We start from the raw sequence: 17,049 nt of genomic DNA on the forward strand, positions 1-17,049 counted from the left end.
CTGCACTAGTTGCAAATGGAAGGAAATGAGGGGTCAAAACCACATGTTTTTTTTAGTCACCCAGGAGGAACAAGGCTTTCCAATATGGGGGTGCATATTGATTTCCAGAAGTCTGCATGGGGACTGAAATATGCACACACATTCAATGTGTGTGTGTCTGCTTAGGAAAACCTATCTATTTAATATTACTCAATTATAAATTCGTTTTGTTTGCAGAGAAACGGAATGCATTTTAGTTTTTATAAGTTTTGGGAAGAGGCAACACTGGCCAGGGGAAGAGGAGAGGAAGGGCGAGGGCAGCTGACTGGGGGAGGAGGCCGGTCCGGGCCAGGCACCAGCACATCGTGTCTTTTCTTTTCTCCCCCTGGCCAGTCCAAACTGGGAAAACTCCAAGGGTGTCATCAATGCCACCTCTCAGGCCCCGCCCTCTAGTGCCCCCACCTCTGTCCACCCCCAGGCCAGGACTGGATGCAAAGGGGAATGGTGTCCTTTCCCTCTTGCTCACGTTCGTCCCTTCCTGTCCGTAACTCTGCTCTCCTTTCCCTCTCGTCTGCACAAACACTTTCTTCCTTTCTCTTCCTTTCTCTGTTCATTCAACCTGCCTCAAAAAGAAAACCATTCGAAAAAAGGGGTCTTCTTAGCTTTTTGCATCTCTGTTGTTGCCATTTTCAATGCTGAGCCCTTGCTAGAGATTCCGAGGTCCTCAGTTTCCTCAAATGGATATAAATATATGTATATTTCCCCTACATGAGATGAATGAGTGGCGTCCTGGGGTGGAGGGAGGCGCTGGCTGGTTGGGGCTGGGGTGGGAAGGACGAGGGAGGGCTGGGGAGGGGACGCATCACTCAACGTTGCTGCTGTCGAAAGTGTGACACTGGAAGTCGCCGTCGACGTACTCCATGCCTGGAAGCTTCATCCCGTACTTGTCCACGCACCAGCAGATGCCACGCTTGCGGCCACGGGAAGGCTTGCACTAGGTGGGTAGAGCAAGGGGCAGTGAGGACCGTCCCCGGAGGCTCTGCACCTGCCCGTCCTACCCCCTCCCCTCCCTGAGTCAGACTCATCCCCAGAGAGCTGGGGGGCTACACCCACCCTTGGGGTTCTGGTATCTGCATTTCATGGAGGACCCAGGGAAAGATGCTAATTTAGGCAACCTACCCTTTGCTGGCTCCTACAATCTCTTTTTAATGTTATCCAATCAGGGTCTTCCAACCTGGTATTTTCCAGGGATTCTCAAGAGAGTTACATGTTTTGATGATGATGATAATAATAATAATAAAATGATAATAGGTGACATTTGTGCAGCTTTACCACGTGCCAGTCACTACTTAACACTCACTACATAGCAGGTACTAAGGGCTTTACAAAGATTAATCATCTCCTCATACTCGTGTGAGGTAGGTTACTGTTAGTCTCCATTTTATATGAGGAACGGGAGGCCCAGAGACATTAAATAATGAGCAATTTAGGGGACACAGCTCCTAAGTGGCAGAGCCAAGATTTGCCTCAAGGTGGTCTGGTTCTTAACCTGACTTACCTTAGGGGTGGCATTTAGTAAGCATCAGGGTCACCTGGGAGCTTGTTAGAAACACAAAATCCTCAGAGTCCACCCCAGACCCACTAATCAGAAACCCTGGGGGAGGGGCCCAGCAGCCAGCGCTTTAATGAGCCCTCCAGGTTGTTCCTCGGATGCCCACGGACATTTGAGAACCATCGCCATAGGTAATCTGTACCACTTCAAGAAGCTGAGAAAGTAGAGCTGCCCAAAGTGCAGCCTGGCTGTGAAAGAACATGAAATGACATCAGGTGATACATGGAGAAAATATGTTTTAAAGTCGTGTGTGTGTGCGTGTGCGTGTGCACGTGCGCATGTGTGTAATCATTAAAGAATGTAAGAGCACATACAGCACGTGATGTGATAAGTATTATAAAGTTTCCTGTTTCAATGAATTCAAGCAGATAAGGTGAGCCCATGAAAAGTTAAGTAGATTATAGCCTAGGAGATAACAGGGAAAATCATACTTGTGGCATGTGAATGGATAGTGGAGGTTTGAGAAACACTAAATACTGAATGGTAGAACTCTTAGGCACCTGCCCGAGGTATCCTGGTAGGTGCCACTGTAGGAGCAAGGAGCAGGGATGTACCTGCTTTCTCTTGTAGAATCCTTTGCGGTCACAGTTGGGCAGGTACACGGCACAGGGCACCATGCGGGGGCTGGCTTTGAGCTCCTGCAGGGAAGCTTCCATGTGTCTGCGGCAGGGGCCCTGTGAGGACAGGTGGGATGAGAGGCTGAGCAGGACCAAGTGGAGACCCCCAGATGTGCAAACACGTGGCCCAGGGGGTGGGGCCGAAGGGTCTCTGGAGGAAAGTCACCACCTTTGGTTCTAATCAGCTGCTGCCAAGGACCTTTCCTCTCTCCCACCTGCCACATGCCCTGGGAGTGTACAAAGCCTGCATTTGGCCAGTTCCAGAACCGTATTCTCCCTTTGGTCTTGCAGATCACCCACCCTCAGCCTTTCTATTCTGCCGAGTGATAACATCCAGAGGTGGCTGTCTCTGGATGCTCTAGGAGAATGTCCAGCTTCTGCTCAGGACTGGACGCAGCTCTGGGGGTTCACTCCTGGCAGTGGTCGCTGGGCTGGCAGGCAATCACTTTCCTTGAATGAGCACTTATGTCTATTCCCACTCTTCTTGGACAAGCCCTAGATCCTGATACATGTAAGCTCTGAAAATTGTCCTCCCGAATCCTAGATTGAGCCACTGTGGGAAGTGGCAGGCCCTTTGCTGGGTCTAGCCTAAGCATCTCCTGCTGCCAGGAAAGCCCATTTAGATGCAGGGAAGGGTCAAATTCGGGGCATGGCAGAGGGAGAGAGATGGGAAGCGAAGCCCCGAGACTCACCTGCTCAGATTCCTGTCTCATCTCAGGCACAGTGATGACCCGGGGGTGGGCGCTGTTCTCGGCGCCCCCCACGAACTTGGACTGGGTCAGCTTCTTTCTGCGGTCTTTCTTCACTGCCTCGGCCTTCAGCTCAGAGATGCGGGTGTGCTTGGGGCGGAACACCTTGGGTGGGTAGGTCTCCTCGGCCATCTCGGAGGTGGTCGGCTCCTCTTGCTCCTGAGAGTCTCTCTCTGCAGGGAGGAGCAGAGGCTGGTGAGCCCCGGTGGGCACAGGGGCCCAGGCCTGGCAGGTGTGAGCTGAGGGGAGTCACAAAGGCTGCAGCAGAAGGGTCTCTGCCTCCCGGAGCTCACCAGACTGAGCCAAGCGGGAATAAGAACCAGGGAGGAAGCGTCAACACGATGCAAGTGGTGGCAAGTTCCTGTCATGACTGGATCAGGGAGAGCGAGGGCAGGTAGAAGACTTTGAGGAGCAGGAGAATCATGAAAAAGTCATGCTGCTATAGGAGGGGACGTTTGTCAGGAGGGAGAAGACATTAGTGGCCCATGGAAGGCTGTGGCAAGGGGCTTGCTCACCAGGGAAGGCCGAGTGCATGGTGGTGGCTGCAGGTGGGGCTGAGACCTAAGAATGCAACCTGGAGAATTGAACCGGCAGCGGAAGATAGGGCACAGCCAGGGTGTGACAAGAAAGGCCAGGTCTGTGCTCCTTGTGAGGTCTTGGCACTTTCAGAACTGCTGGCGGTGGTGGTGGGGAGTTGAGATATATTTGGATCTGGGGAACCAAGGGTAAGGGGGTCTTGGGGTCTGGAGCAGCAGGGTGGTGGGGACCATCATGAAGAGCAGGAAGAGGGGACCTGGGAGACGGGAGAGCCAGAAATGTGGGGCCTGGAGGGGAGCGGCGAGGGGGCCAGTGGGTTCTGGAGGCCTTGCTCCCTGCTCCGACCCAGAGCTGGCACCGTGCTCGGGGCCCTTGGCGGCTGGAACATTACTCAGCTCCAGTCTGGGAGCGGCCAACAGCTGGGTGGGGCCGGAGCAGTTATGTATAGGAGTGATTGGTGACAGTCTATACTTAGCTGACTTTTGACCTTTAGAGAAGTGGGATTTTGTTCATGTATTTGTTGATCTCTTAATTCCACCCATCCAGCCTTTTTCCAGGCCACAGATTTTCACTGAATTTTTATCTCATGGTCTCCCATCTCTGGGTCTCCTTTCTTCTCTCAGCTCTTTGACTCCCTCTCACCCCAGTCTCAGTAGATCCAGAGTGGGGAGACCTTAGATTGCTGTTCCTAGGCGGGCAGGGTGTGGGCAGGGTGCCCCACAGTGAGACCAGGTGCAGGGGTTGGGCACGGGCAGGAGGCCCTGCCTTCACACCCTCTTTTCAAATACTCCAAAAAAGGAAACAAGGCTTTGGGTGACCCCAAATAATTAAAATGGGATGAAAGAAAATTCATTCTCCATCCATTTCACTCTCCCTGGAATACCTAGGAACTGTGATAGCCAGGCATCTGGGATGGGAAATAGAAGATTTCAAGGAAGTGGACCTGGAGGGTGGTGTCATGAGGAAGGAGAAGCTTCTGAGATGACACTGTTTTATGTCCTAGGACAGGTGCAGAACCTGACTTCTGAGCTCGCAGCCCCAGGGAGCTTCCAGGTGTATTAGGGGAGGCATTTGGAGACCTGGTCTAACCTGGCCAGGGTGACAGGTGGCAGGAAGTACCCAAGCATCTGTTTCTCTCTTAGCTCAGGATTTGTCAAGTTTAATGAAATAAAACTTGTATCCGGTCGTCAGGGTCCTGGCAGGGAAGTTCCCCACCCTGAAGAAGACTCCCAGGGGGTACAGTGTTGCTGGTGGTTAGTTGCTTTGGGTATTTACTCACAGGAGAGGAGGGGAAGTAGTCACTGGAGAGGAAGATGATGATGGGGTGAAAGCAAACAGCAAATCAGTGGGCAGGCTCTCCCTGAACAAAGTTCAGCATGAGGATCCCAGCCCCCCATTTTGCCCTCTTACCCCCCACTTCCCATGTCTTGATGTCCCCAGCACCCTGGCTCTACTTTATCAAAACTTGCTGTGACGATTCATCAACAGGCTGATGTGCCTTGCAGGTGGAATGTGGCATTCTGGGGATTAACTGAGTGATGGTCTTGGGTCTACCGACTTTTCTTGATTCTGGGATAAGTCAGACCCAGGTGAGGAGGCAGGAAGGGGCATGATGGCTTGGGGGTTGCTGTGGAAACTGAAAGGCCAGGACTCTTATCTAGGCTCAGGCCGTGGGGCAGAGGGAGGGCTGACCACGGTACAGAGGGCTGTTGGGCCTGTCTTCCTGAGGGACTTGAGACACTTCACAACCTTTCCGGGCATCACGCAGCATTCTAACACTCAGAACGTAGTTGACCACTGCTTGCTGGCAAAAGAGGGCAAGAGATGGTTGCCATTGAAAGCCTGGAGGCTCTTTGGGGGTGCATGGCCAAACCCCTTCCCCAATGAAGATTGTAATCAGATAAAGTAAGCAGAGGAGGCCGAGGGGCTGGCTGCTGACCAGTGTGTGGAGGAAAGACAAGTATGTCCTCCAGTGGGCTGCCCCAGCCTGGCCTGGAGAGCCAGCAGGACCACCGTAGAGCTGGGCTCCCAGGAATCGCTTCTTCAAGAAGAGAAAGCCTCCTGTGGCTGGTTGTACCAGCCCCTGGAATCCTCCCATTTAGTCCATCCCCCTGTATCCATGCAGAAACAAGTACATACACCTGTCCCAGTGGTGGTCTTTCTAGTTCTTAAAGACATGCGGGATGGGGGTGCCATCCCAGCCTCCTTTGGTCACCTGTTTTAGGGGGCTGCATCCTTTTGGTCAGAGGGTGTCATCCCCCAGCTGTCATTTCAGCTTGTTCTCTCTCTGGCCTTGGTGGACATGAGAACTTGGTGCACAGCCTTCTCCATACTGACAGTTCTTTTCAAGATCCTTCACATTTTAGGACTTTTCCCAGGAAGTGCTATGGGTCGCCCAAAGCCTTGACTCTCCCCGGGAGGAGGACAGGGCTGTTGACAATGGTTCAATAAATGTTTGAGCAGATGTATTTTGACCTCTCATAGTCTTTTCTTTGAAAGTGTTTAAGTACTGACCTGGGGCCAAGCAATAATGATACTAGAAAAGAAAGTATAGATTCCAGTATCTTTCTTTAAGGGACTCAAAACACTTTTGTAAACCCTCTCTCCTTTCCCAGTCACCCCCAGGCGGGGCTCCTGAGGGCATCTCCCCTCCCCCACAGTTTGCAGGCTTTTTGGCTGCTTCTGAAGGGCAGGCTTAAAGTTCTGACCTGCCTCCTGGTCTTTGGTGCCACTTAACCCCATGGGACCTATTACTTAGGCAGCGGGAGAGTCGAGTATCAAAGATACTAATCAGGGTCTTGTGGTCACCTGTAGGCTCCAGAGAGACAGTGGAAACTTGGAGGGGAGCCAGAGCAGAGCCACAAAGATGAAAGGGCTGGAAAGTAGGACTGGAGCTGGAATGCCAGAGCCAGCTAGCCCTCCTCAGCTGCTCTGCGGCCGAGTCAGAAATAGGCTTTCCGTTTTGGAAGGGTTTAAGTTTTAGATAAAACAAGAAGGCACACGTGGACTGGCTACTCCTGAACTATGTTGTCAAGGGAAGATAAACTGAGGTTGCAGAAGGGATTTTGGTAGGATACAAGGGAGGACTTCCTGTTGAAGATTGATCTGCGCATAAACAGCAACAAAGGAACTTGAAGAGGGCTCTGGAATCTGTTTAACCAACAGGGCAATACCTGAAGATGGCCAGTAGATGGCGCAGGAGACTGATGTCCACACCACACGTGCTCATTTCTAGGGACTGTTAAGCAATTTTAAAATCTGGGGTTTGTATGTCTCCCTCTCCTACTTCTCTGACAATCACCCAAATCCTTTCCCTCTCTTTGTGTGTCTGCAGCATGCATCTAAAGAATCAAGGAGATGGACAAGCGAGGCCTGGAAAGAATCCACGTGTGTGCAGGAAAAGTGGAGAAGCCTGGGGAGGAGGCTGGAGGAGAGGGGGACAAAGCTTATTTGTGCATAATGTCCTGCTGTTTCTTTAATCTGCAACTGCAAAATGGGCCAAGAAGGAAAGGAAAGATATCCCCAACCTCCCTGCCTACCTCAGATGCCACTCTGAGAGGATTCTGCAGAGCACAGGGCATGTGGAATGCTTAGTATCTTTTCCTCCGCTGGAAGCTATGGAGCCAGGGCCTTTAATTTCATGATCTTTTCTAATGACTAAGGGGGGGGCTGTTATATTATCCTGATATTTACCTTTGGGGTGGGTTCTGCATCTACCCAGGCTCCTAACTCCAGTTCTTCCAACCAGCTTTCTAATGCACCTGGCTCCTGCCCTGTGGGGGTGGCCAACTCAGTTCCTCCTTTGATCATAGGTGTCCTCCATTCACACTGCTGAGCAGCCGCCACAAAGGCACATATGGGTACATCGACTTCTCCCCATGGCAAAATGAACATGTGCTGAGGACTGCGTCATTCCCCATGTCCCAGCAAACACAGAAGAGTGTCTGGGTGCAGGTCCAGCTGCTGTGGACCCAGAGGCATCCTGGAGTGGGCAGTACTACACACAGCACAATTGCATAATGCCTACATCCTACCCAAACTCGACCACTTTCTCCAAACCCACCCTCCTGCTGCTGCTGTCTCTTGCAGGGGTACAACGCCTTACCAGCAGCTGCAGGCACCTGAGCTTAAGAAGCGTCCTGACTCCCCCTGCTTTCTCGTCATAGCAGTGACTGGGGTGAGGCGGGCCCACTGCTCCCTGAAATCTCGCCTTCCACCCTGGGGCTCCTAGTCACGCCCTGGCACCATGAACAGCCTGGTCCTGGGCTGGTGTTAGTTTCCTACTCTATCTTGACCTCATAATCGAACATAACAGAAGACTGGGTGGCCCAGATATTGAGACTTGGCTTACAGAAAGTAAAGAAGCTGAGGCATACTTGGAAGTCATAGCCCAGGACGAGTGTAAGGCTGAGGCTGGGGAGATTCTCCAATCTCTTTTTCTAGCCAGAAGACAAGATGGAGACACCCAGAATAGAAAGGGGAACTGGTTTCCTCTGGCTTTCATTCTAGCTCCTGTGCAATTTAAACAATAACTTCTTAAGGGCAGAGCCTTGTCACTTGTCTTTGCCTCTCCTGTATACAGTATTCAATAAATAATCTTTAAATGAAGAGATGCGTGAATCTACCCAAGAGGCAAAGGGAAGTGAGTCTAGAAGTGTTTCTATAATACAAGCTGGGGCAAGTTAGGGCTTGGTGGATGCCTTGGGAGGCAGATGTACATCCTGGAAGTGGTATAGGAGTGCGTGCCCTGGATTTAATGGGCTTCTCTTTGGCTTAAGGCTGCACTGTCCAATACAGTAGCCGCTAGCCAATGTGGCTATGTAAGTGAATAAATACTAAATAAAATAAAAAATGTAGTTCCTCCTTGCTCTAGCCACATTTCAAGTGCTCCTAGTGGCTACTGTGTTAGTGCAGATATAGAACATTTTCATCATCGCAGAAAGTTCTGCCGGACAGTGCAGGTCTGAGAACACTGATCCCTGCCTGAGCACGGACGAAAGTAGCAAGGCCCAGGCTAGGTATTCCGCAACCCCCCTCCACCCCCTGCATTTCCTAGCCAACCTGCAGCCTCCTGCTCTTTGCTACAGCACGAGGCTTATGGGAGAATGCAGGATCAGCTGCTCACGGTTGAAAATAATGTAAGACATGTCCCAGTCTCCTGGTGTCTAGCTGTGGATACCAAATGACTCAATTGCACTGCGTGGACGTGTGTTTGCATAAAAAGAAAAGGCTGTGGAGCCTTCCAGGGAAGCTACACCATCCTTCTTCTTACCCAACCCACCCCTGATCGGCATCTGCCTGGCCCAGTCTCTCTTGGAAGACACTGTTGCCCTTTCCTCTGTGGTCAGTAACAGCATGCACATTCTGGGATCTTTTTAACCTGAATTATGGTCTGAAAAGGAAACAAGCACTGACCTTCCAGGAGGAAAACAAACCCAAGCAACTGTCATCCTAAGGAGCAGTTGCAAGAAGGGAGGAGGGCCCCGAGGACAACCCTGGAGGGCAGTCGAGCAGACCTGGAGAGTCCTATTGACTGGACATCGAGGGAAATAGGAGTACCCAGCTGAGCTGTTCTATGACCCCCACCTCATTTCAGGCCAGGGGCATGAACTAAACAGGTTAGGTGCTCTAAGTCAACAGCAAAGTTGGCCAAGGCAGGAAGGTAACATCTCTGCCTTGACCAGAGAGTAAAGACATCATATAGCATAGTGGATGAACACTCAGAACCAGGAGCCAGACTATCCGGGTTCAAATCCTAGCTCCACCACTAACCAGATACATCAAGCTGTGCCATCTCCAACTTTCGGTCACCCTTCCTGGGAGGAAGACGAAGCTGTTAACAACGGTTCAATCAACCTTCTCCATAGGGTGGTTCTGAGGATTAAATAGTTGATATGTGCTAATTAATTTTAGCACAGGTCTCTGCCTTTGTAAGTCTCTGTTGCCTCTCACTTCCCTAGTTCCAATCATCAACTAAGAATGTGTTTTCTATGGCACCTGGTTGACAGGTGTCTACTTGTAGACCACAAGATCTAAGGCTCCCTGGACTCAGAAAGGTCTGCCAGGGAGTGAGGGCTCTACCCTTGTCTCCAGGGAGTCTGTTTGCCAACCCCCGGTGAGAAAGACTTAGCACAAGTGCTCTGGGAACCAGTCCCCACTTGGGAATTCACCCGGGGAGTTCTTCCCTCTGTCTAATCCCATTCCTTCATGCTGCATGAAGGGCAGGTTTCCTTTCCTAAAGATACAGAGAGAGAGAAAAGGTGACCCACCACCCTTCACAGTGTAGATGTGGTAGGTGTCAAGTTGGTGACACTCCACGAGTGAAAGGCGGATGTCTCACATACACGTGCCCCTCTGTCCAGGGACCAGAGGTAAAGAAAGTCTCCTCGTTTTTTCTGAGGACAAACTAGGATTCAGGGTTGGGACTCCAGTGCACATCTCCTGATCCGTGGGAGGCAGTTGGTGATAAATGTGCACACAGGACATACATACTTATGTACAACCCCCAAGATGAGTATCTCTGGCCAGCCTTCTCCAGGAGTCAGGGAAGGAGCAGCATGCTCAGTAGAAATGTCTATATCTGATCCCCATGTGCATCTCAAACAAGAAGTTAATAAGGGGAGTAGACGGGGGCAGCCTCTGGTGGAAGCACATGGCCATTTCCAACCTGACCACATTTCCATTCAGGACCCATCACAGCCCATTGAGAACATTACAATTAGGCAGCTGCATTTTCCCCAAAGTCCTGGATAACCAAAAGGGGGCAGCAGAGAGCAGGCAGTTGCACGCTTGACAGGGTTATCAGAAAATTGTCAAGTATGTTTGCAACGACTAGGACATGTGAAGCTACTTTTTGAACTGAAAATTTTATTGAACCAAAATACAGATCAAGTATTTCCAATGAAAATTTAGTGTCCAAATTGAGATACGCTGTAAATGTAAAATACATACCAGATTTCAGACTTAATGTGAAAGAATGTGAAATATCTCACTGTAACTGTTTCTTTTGAATACGTGTTGAAATGATAATATTTTGGATATATTGAGTTAATATATATGATTAAAATTAATTTCACCCGTTTCTTTTTACGTTTTTAAAAAAATGGCTACTAGAAAATTAAAAATTACATATGTGGCTTGTATATTTCACTTGGAAGTGCTGTTCTAAAGGGTCCTGAAGGACAGTCACCTCTGCTTGGCTGAAAGAACGATGTTACAGCCGTGATGTACTATCTAAATGGTTCACGATAACTGAAACCCACACAAAACAACTCTGCAAACCAGCAGAGGTAATCCCAAACCTGGATCTGCATGCAAATTCCCTGGGGCCTTACTTCAGGGTTTGCCAAGGGAAAGGGCTCTGTCTGATGGTTTTGGTTGAGGGATCAAAAGTGAAAGAATGCATTTATTTTAAAACTCTCCTAGGGTTCAGCACGCAGGTCTAAACTATTGCAAAGAGCAGCTTATCTTCTTTGCCTCCCTCTTAAGCCTCCCCAAAGGCAGGAGTTGCTGCAGCCTCCAGGATGTATTAGGATGGCTCCTTAGATCCACTGGAGGCCGCAGCTATAATCTGGAAGTCTACTTCTCTCCTGCTGAAGATCTCCAATAGATCTGCATGTCTTCAAAAACAGGTGGCTCTCTGGCTCCCTTCCTTATCAGCTTTTCTGGCATGTGGTTTGCCCTCTTTCCTTCTTAGGCACAAATCCCCATCTCCTCCCTCCCTCAGATGCATCCTCCTGCTTGCCGGGCCCCCTGTAAGGCCTGAGCTGTTGGCTACTTTTGTGCTGTGTGCTCCTTAGGGACAGCAGATGCTGCACAGCCAAGAGGCAGCCAGGACTGGCCTGCATTCCCACATCAGGAGAGCTCCTTGTCATTCAGGAAGTGGGATCTGGCCCACGGACCTGAAGACTGGGCCGAACACCACTGCTTCATGCCCTCCTTGTCCCCTTTCCCTGACCAAACCACTGTCTGCAGCCAGCCTCGTTTGCAAGACTGTGTGGAAAAAGGGACAGAGTGAGTGTGAAACTAAGGGGTGTTGCATTCTCCACTTTTGGGCTACTTTGCTCCTTTCCCTACTGTTCCTAAAACAGCACCCCCAAATTGTGAGCTCTCATTTCATCTTCGCAACACCCACCATTTGGCCATGTTTGCTGAAGGTCTCATTGCAGTTTAAACCAGGCCCAGGCGAGAGCCCTGGTGACTCGTGAGAAAAGCCAGGATGGTGGAACCCAGTGCTAGGGCCCCTGGAGAAGAGCTGAGTTCCAGGCCTGTCTCTGCCACTAACCCTGCCACCTCATCTCGGTTTCTTCCCACTCCCGGCTGTAAAATGAGGGCCTTGACTGTGATGACCATTGTGGGTTCTTTCCAGCTTTAACATTCTTTGGCCAATACCCAGACAATTCCTGGAGAGATGCTGGGACTGAGCTAAGCTGAGTGGCCAAGAAGGAAAGGCCACTTCCCCGTTCACAGATTTACAGTCACTCTTCTGGGTTTATATTTTTTAAAATGACATCATAACATAAATCACAGAAAGAAATAGAACAGGAAACAAAAAGGGGGATTTTCTGGATATTAAGGGGAGGAGAGTAGAAGCCTACACTGGCTTCCTTTTTTATTTGCTTATTTATTTTTGCAAAGCTATAATCATTCTTATTGTTTTGAATAACATCCAGATGACAATTTAAGGACAGTCTCTGGGAAAAGCAACTTTTGGACCAACCGTAGTAAAAATATAAAGCTAAAACTAAACAAAAACCCTCAAAGATGCTTACTTGTCGCTTACCACAACTGTTTTCCCACCCCTTCCCTTCTGCTCTGGTCCCTCATTGGTACCTTTTTTTTTATGGTGTTCTTCCAGATTCTGGACGTAGTGGGTCTGGAGTGTGGTGGTCCCTTCTCCAAGGTTTTATTTTCCAAACATTAAGTATCTTAAAGTTTCATAGGCATTGCTCAGGTACAAAGTAAAAAATTTAGACAAGTATTACTTCCCCTTTCTGCTAGCTCCTCCCCCCTCCATTAAGGGGACCAGGGCTTCTGCAGGGATTCCTGCTCCCATTCCCTTTGCTGTAACCCTCACGGTGACCTCTGGCTCCAGCGTCAGCCTGGTCCTCCCTCTACAGCTGCAGGCGCACCTGCCTCCACAAATCCAGCCCAAGCCCCAGGGACTAACTCACAGCTGCTTGGACTTAAAACACAAGCCCCCAGGGGCTGCCATGGAATTGGGGGATGGAGGGAGGGGTGAAAAGGGGAAAAAAGAGAAAGGGAAAGAAAATGAGCTCTCAGTGCAGCCAAATGTGCCTGTTCTTCCAGTCTGAGCTGACACAGCAGAAATAAGGGGCGGGGGTGGGCAGGAAAAGTCAAATTAAAGCATCAGCTCCTGTCTTTCCAGCTCCCGTTTTGGTTGGCTCCGGCCACAGCCAGCCTCTCAAAGCCTGTTTCAAAGGGAGGGGGTGTGGATGGGAAAAAAATTCTGGCTCCTCAGTTTTCCATGATCTTGTTCAACCCAGACATAAATTTGGTCAATAAACCTAACTCTGGAACTTGACTTCTACATGGCACTTGGACCAGGCTTGGGGTTGAAGCCAGAGAGATGGAGGCCAAACCCCTCAAAGAAGCAAAGGCTGAATTCTTATTTATTAAGGTAATGTTTTTTCCCCTGTCTTTCTTTCCCAGAAGGGTATTTTCAGACCCTCTTGATCTCTTATTTCTCAATGACAGAACTGAAACCAGAACCCACTGCTCCCTACATCTCACCGGCACAGGAGAGACCTCCCAGACCCGGCATGAAGCCACAAGGCCCCTTCCCCCAAACAATGTCCCAGGCAAAGCCGGTCCTGCCTTGACCCGCTCCAGCTCACATTTACTGAGCTTGGCCCATTAAATGACTCCCGTCCCTCGCCTCTCTCTAGCCTCACACACACCGCCCTCTGTTTCTATATCTATTTCCATCCCTGAACTGGCCAAAAGAAAATGCGGGGCCAGGCGCGACCCCAGCACCCGGCTCTCCAGTCGCTGAGCAACGCGCCCAGCAAACGCCAGTCCCCGCCGGCCTCCCGCGCCCTCCGGAGCCTGGGCCGCCGGCCGCTCACTCTCGGAGGAAGGCGTGGGCCCAGGCCGCCTTGGAACACAGCCAATCGGTGACTGCAGCCGCCAGGAAGCGGCTGCAGAGAATTCTGAAGGGGACCTTGCTGGGGACAAAAGCCGTGTGTGTGTGTGTGTGTGTGTGTGTGTGTGTGTGTGTGTGTGTGTGTGTGTGTGTGTGTGTGTGTGTGTGTGTGTGTGTGTAGTGGGTTGCACTGTGTGGGGGGGGAGTGGGTTGCACTGTGTGTGTGGAGTGTGTTGAACTGTGTGTGTGGAGTGGGATGAACTCTGTGTGTGTGTGGAGTGGGTTGAACTGTGTGTGTGTGTGTGTGTGTGTGTGTAGTGGGTTGCATTGTGTGTGTGTGTGTGTGTGTGTGTGGAGTGGGTTGCACTGTGTGTGTGTGTGTGGAGTGGGTTGAACTGTGTGTGTGTGTGGAGTGGGTTGCACTGTGTGTGTGTGTGTGTGTGGAGTGGATTGAACTCTGTGTGTGTGTGTGGAGTGGGTTGAACTGTGTGTGTGTGTGTGTGTGGAGTGGGTTGCACTGTGTGTGTGTGTGGAGTGGGTTGAACTGTGTGTGTGTGTGTGTGGAGTGTGTTGCACTGTGTGTGTGTGTGTGGAGTGGGTTGAACTCTGTGTGTGTGGAGTGTGTTGAACTGTGTGTGTGTGTGGAGTGGGTTGAACTGTGTGTGTGTGGAGTGGGTTGAACTCTGTGTGTGTGTGTGTGTGTGTGGTGGGTTGCACTGTGTGTGTGTGTGGAGTGGGTTGCACTGTGTGTGTGTGTGTGTGTGGAGTGGGTTGAACTGTGTGTGTGTGGAGTGGGTTGAACTCTGTGTGTGTGTGTGGAGTGGGTTGCACTGTGTGTGTGTGTGTGTGTGTGTGTAGTGGGTTGCACTGTGTGTGTGTGTGGAGTGTGTTGAACTGTGTGTGTGTGTAGTGGGTTGCACTGTGTTTGTGTGTGTGTGTGTGTGTGTGTGTGTGTGTAGAGTGGGTTGAACAGTGTGTGTGTGTGTGTGTGTGTGTGTGTGTGTGTGTGTGGAGTGGGTTGAACTGTGTGTGTGTGTGTGTTTGTGTGTGGAGTGGGTTGAACTGGAAACTCGCATGCACCCTCTGCTCTCCCAGCAATTGCACGCGCGCGCGCTCTGCGCGCACACCCTCCACACCAGCAGCATCACACCAGCCACACGGCTGGGCAGATAAAAGTGGGGCCAAGATGGGGCTTAGTGCTACCTTGCATATTTTCGATGTGACCGGAGTGTTACCTAGAGCACTTGCTTCCAAGTCAGGAAATCAATCCATACCTTTTTCCTGGCGCTAAACTTTTCCGAAGCCACATCCCCCAAGATGAAGGCGGGTGGTGCCGTCTTTGAAAAGCGGATCTTAATAAAAAATAACCCTGCAAACCGGCCTCTGGGCTTCGGGGCCAGTACGTCCTAACCTCTTTTTGCAGGCTGCAACCCGGAGAACGACTACCTCCAGCAAAAAACCCTGCATGGTTTGCGGGGTTCGAGGCTGAACCCAGGAAAGCTCTCCTGCGTCTCGGTAAACGTGGACACACTCCTACATGCCAGTGTCTGTACTTTGCAGTTAAGAAACTCATGTTAGGGTGCTCTTGTGACATAGAAGGGGACAGGACGGGAGAAAGCCACTGTCCCGGGAAGAAATTACACCAGATAAACATTATTTAGATTCAACAACCAGGTCGATGTCTCAGAACCCAGACTTAAATTTTTTTTTAATTATTGTTATTATTATTATTTAAGTTTGAGATCAGGTAACTCTTTCCAAAAAGAAACTCAGTCTAAGGGGGAAGAACTGTTGTGATTGAACCAGTATCTCTGCCAATCATTTAAACCCTAGACTCCTGGCGCCGAGGACGTGGGGGCGGGGCAGCTCGGGGGCGGGGCAGACGGGGCGGGGGGGGTGCTCAGTGCGTGGCTTTTTGTCTCCGCCCCCTGAATTTTACATTCTTCGTTTTCAGGGCCCCTCAGGCCCTTACATCACACCCATTTGTGATCCCATTAGAGAGATGGGGTGGGGGTGGGGCGATATGATGGGGTGGGGGTGGGGGTGGGGGGATCCGCACAAGCCGGGACCTGCAATGTCCGAATCTCACATCCTCTTTTGCCTCCCAAACCTATGTCCACCTTTCATCCTAGGTAAAATCTGAATGGGGAGGGGAAAAAAGGAATTAGATTCGGGGACGATCACCTAACACAAAACACCAAACCCCTCCTTTCTACTCCCTCCTACTCCCCACCCCGGCGCACCTAAAGTATTCTTTCTCTTCCTGGCAGGAAAAAAAAAAAAAAAAAAAACGGGGCATTTTGCAGCTTAATATGTTTTACCATCCACCACCATCAACCTTATCAAGTCAAAAGCAATGGGTGGTGCCCATGGGAGGAGCATGAAGGCCCCACCCAAAAGGCAGTAGCTACCAAGGATGTGGGGGGCGTGTGGGGGTGGAGGAATAGAAATGTCGGGAGGCCCGGGGGTGGGAGGAAGGGGGGACTGAGATGTAGTTAGATGAATTCACTTTTTTGTGTGACTCTCCCTATGACTGTACTCAAAATATTAACTTATGTAATCTTCAATACTTGTTAAAATTGATGTTTATTCTTTATTTTCCCCAGAAACTATTTTTATTTGAGATGAGTCTTTTTCCTTTGATGTAGATAACTAATTATCTTTTTCCTTTGATGTAGATGACTAATTACTCCAGTACTGTTTTTCAATGTATTGAGCTATAATTTGAAGAATAATCAGAATTAACTATGTAGACAAGGAAGGGAAGGATTCAGTAAATGGAATCACGTGGTAGTGGATAAAACTATGAGTAAGGAAATGGTGGAATCCACGATCTTTAAGTAATTTAGCACATGGTTAGAAAAACTAGTTTGGAACTCTGTACTTAGTTCTGGACCCCATTTGTATTGCACTACCATGTCTTGTAAGGAACTGATGGTGCCTCTGGCAGAGATAGCCATGTTTACCAGGTAGTCCACGTGTCCCCTACATTTTGTAACCACCCTTGCAGTTATGGTAAGACCATGTGATTAGTTCTGTACGAAGGGCTATGAGTGGAAAAATGGGGATCATGTCTGGGCTGATGCAGTCAAAAACATGTGCCTACTTCATTTCAATTTTCTCCTTCTGTGGAGCAGTCAGACGCCCTCTGTTTCAAATGTTAGCTGAAGAGGGAAGAACTTCCCTCAGTCTGGGACTGTATAAGCAGAGTCCCCAGATTATCCATGTGGGACATATAAAATAAAAAGAGAGTGAAAGCAACAACAACAAAAACCCTTCCTTGTGTTTGTTTTCTAAAATATGGGCAATAACTTTCTGCAGCATAGCTTACCTGTATCTAAAACCACAAAATTAAGACAAAGCTAATTATTCTTCACTCCAAATTATTCTCCCATCAAATTTTCTAATTTCTGTTAATGGTAAATTTGTTCCTAGCTTCCTAAGAATTGT

The 17,049-nt window shown here is 49.8% G+C and overlaps 1 protein-coding gene across 1 annotated transcript; it reads right to left on the reverse strand.

Annotated features, from left to right (window-relative positions):
• Positions 1–627: 627 nt before the first annotated feature.
• Positions 628–3,835, reverse strand: LOC134384703 (insulin-like growth factor-binding protein 5). Its single transcript, XM_063106398.1, has 4 exons — positions 3,473–3,835; positions 2,901–3,130; positions 2,146–2,265; positions 628–973 (listed from the first exon to the last, which is right to left on the reverse strand). Exons 1-4 carry the CDS (start codon positions 3,489–3,491, stop codon positions 842–844), a joined length of 501 nt encoding a protein of 166 aa, XP_062962468.1. The 5' UTR covers positions 3,492–3,835; the 3' UTR covers positions 628–841.
• Positions 3,836–17,049: the final 13,214 nt, after the last annotated feature.

Source organism: Cynocephalus volans, chromosome 8 (genome assembly GCF_027409185.1).
Source record: "Cynocephalus volans isolate mCynVol1 chromosome 8, mCynVol1.pri, whole genome shotgun sequence".
NCBI classification, from domain to species: domain Eukaryota; kingdom Metazoa; phylum Chordata; class Mammalia; order Dermoptera; family Cynocephalidae; genus Cynocephalus; species Cynocephalus volans.

Coding starts and splice junctions, on each gene's coding strand:
- LOC134384703 (XM_063106398.1), bottom strand. Junction 2,266..2,900: donor TGAGACAGGAATCTGAGCAG/GTGAGTCTCGGG, acceptor CTGTCCTCACAG/GGCCCCTGCCGCAGACACAT. Junction 974..2,145: donor GATTCTACAAGAGAAAGCAG/GTACATCCCTGC, acceptor CTACCCACCTAG/TGCAAGCCTTCCCGTGGCCG.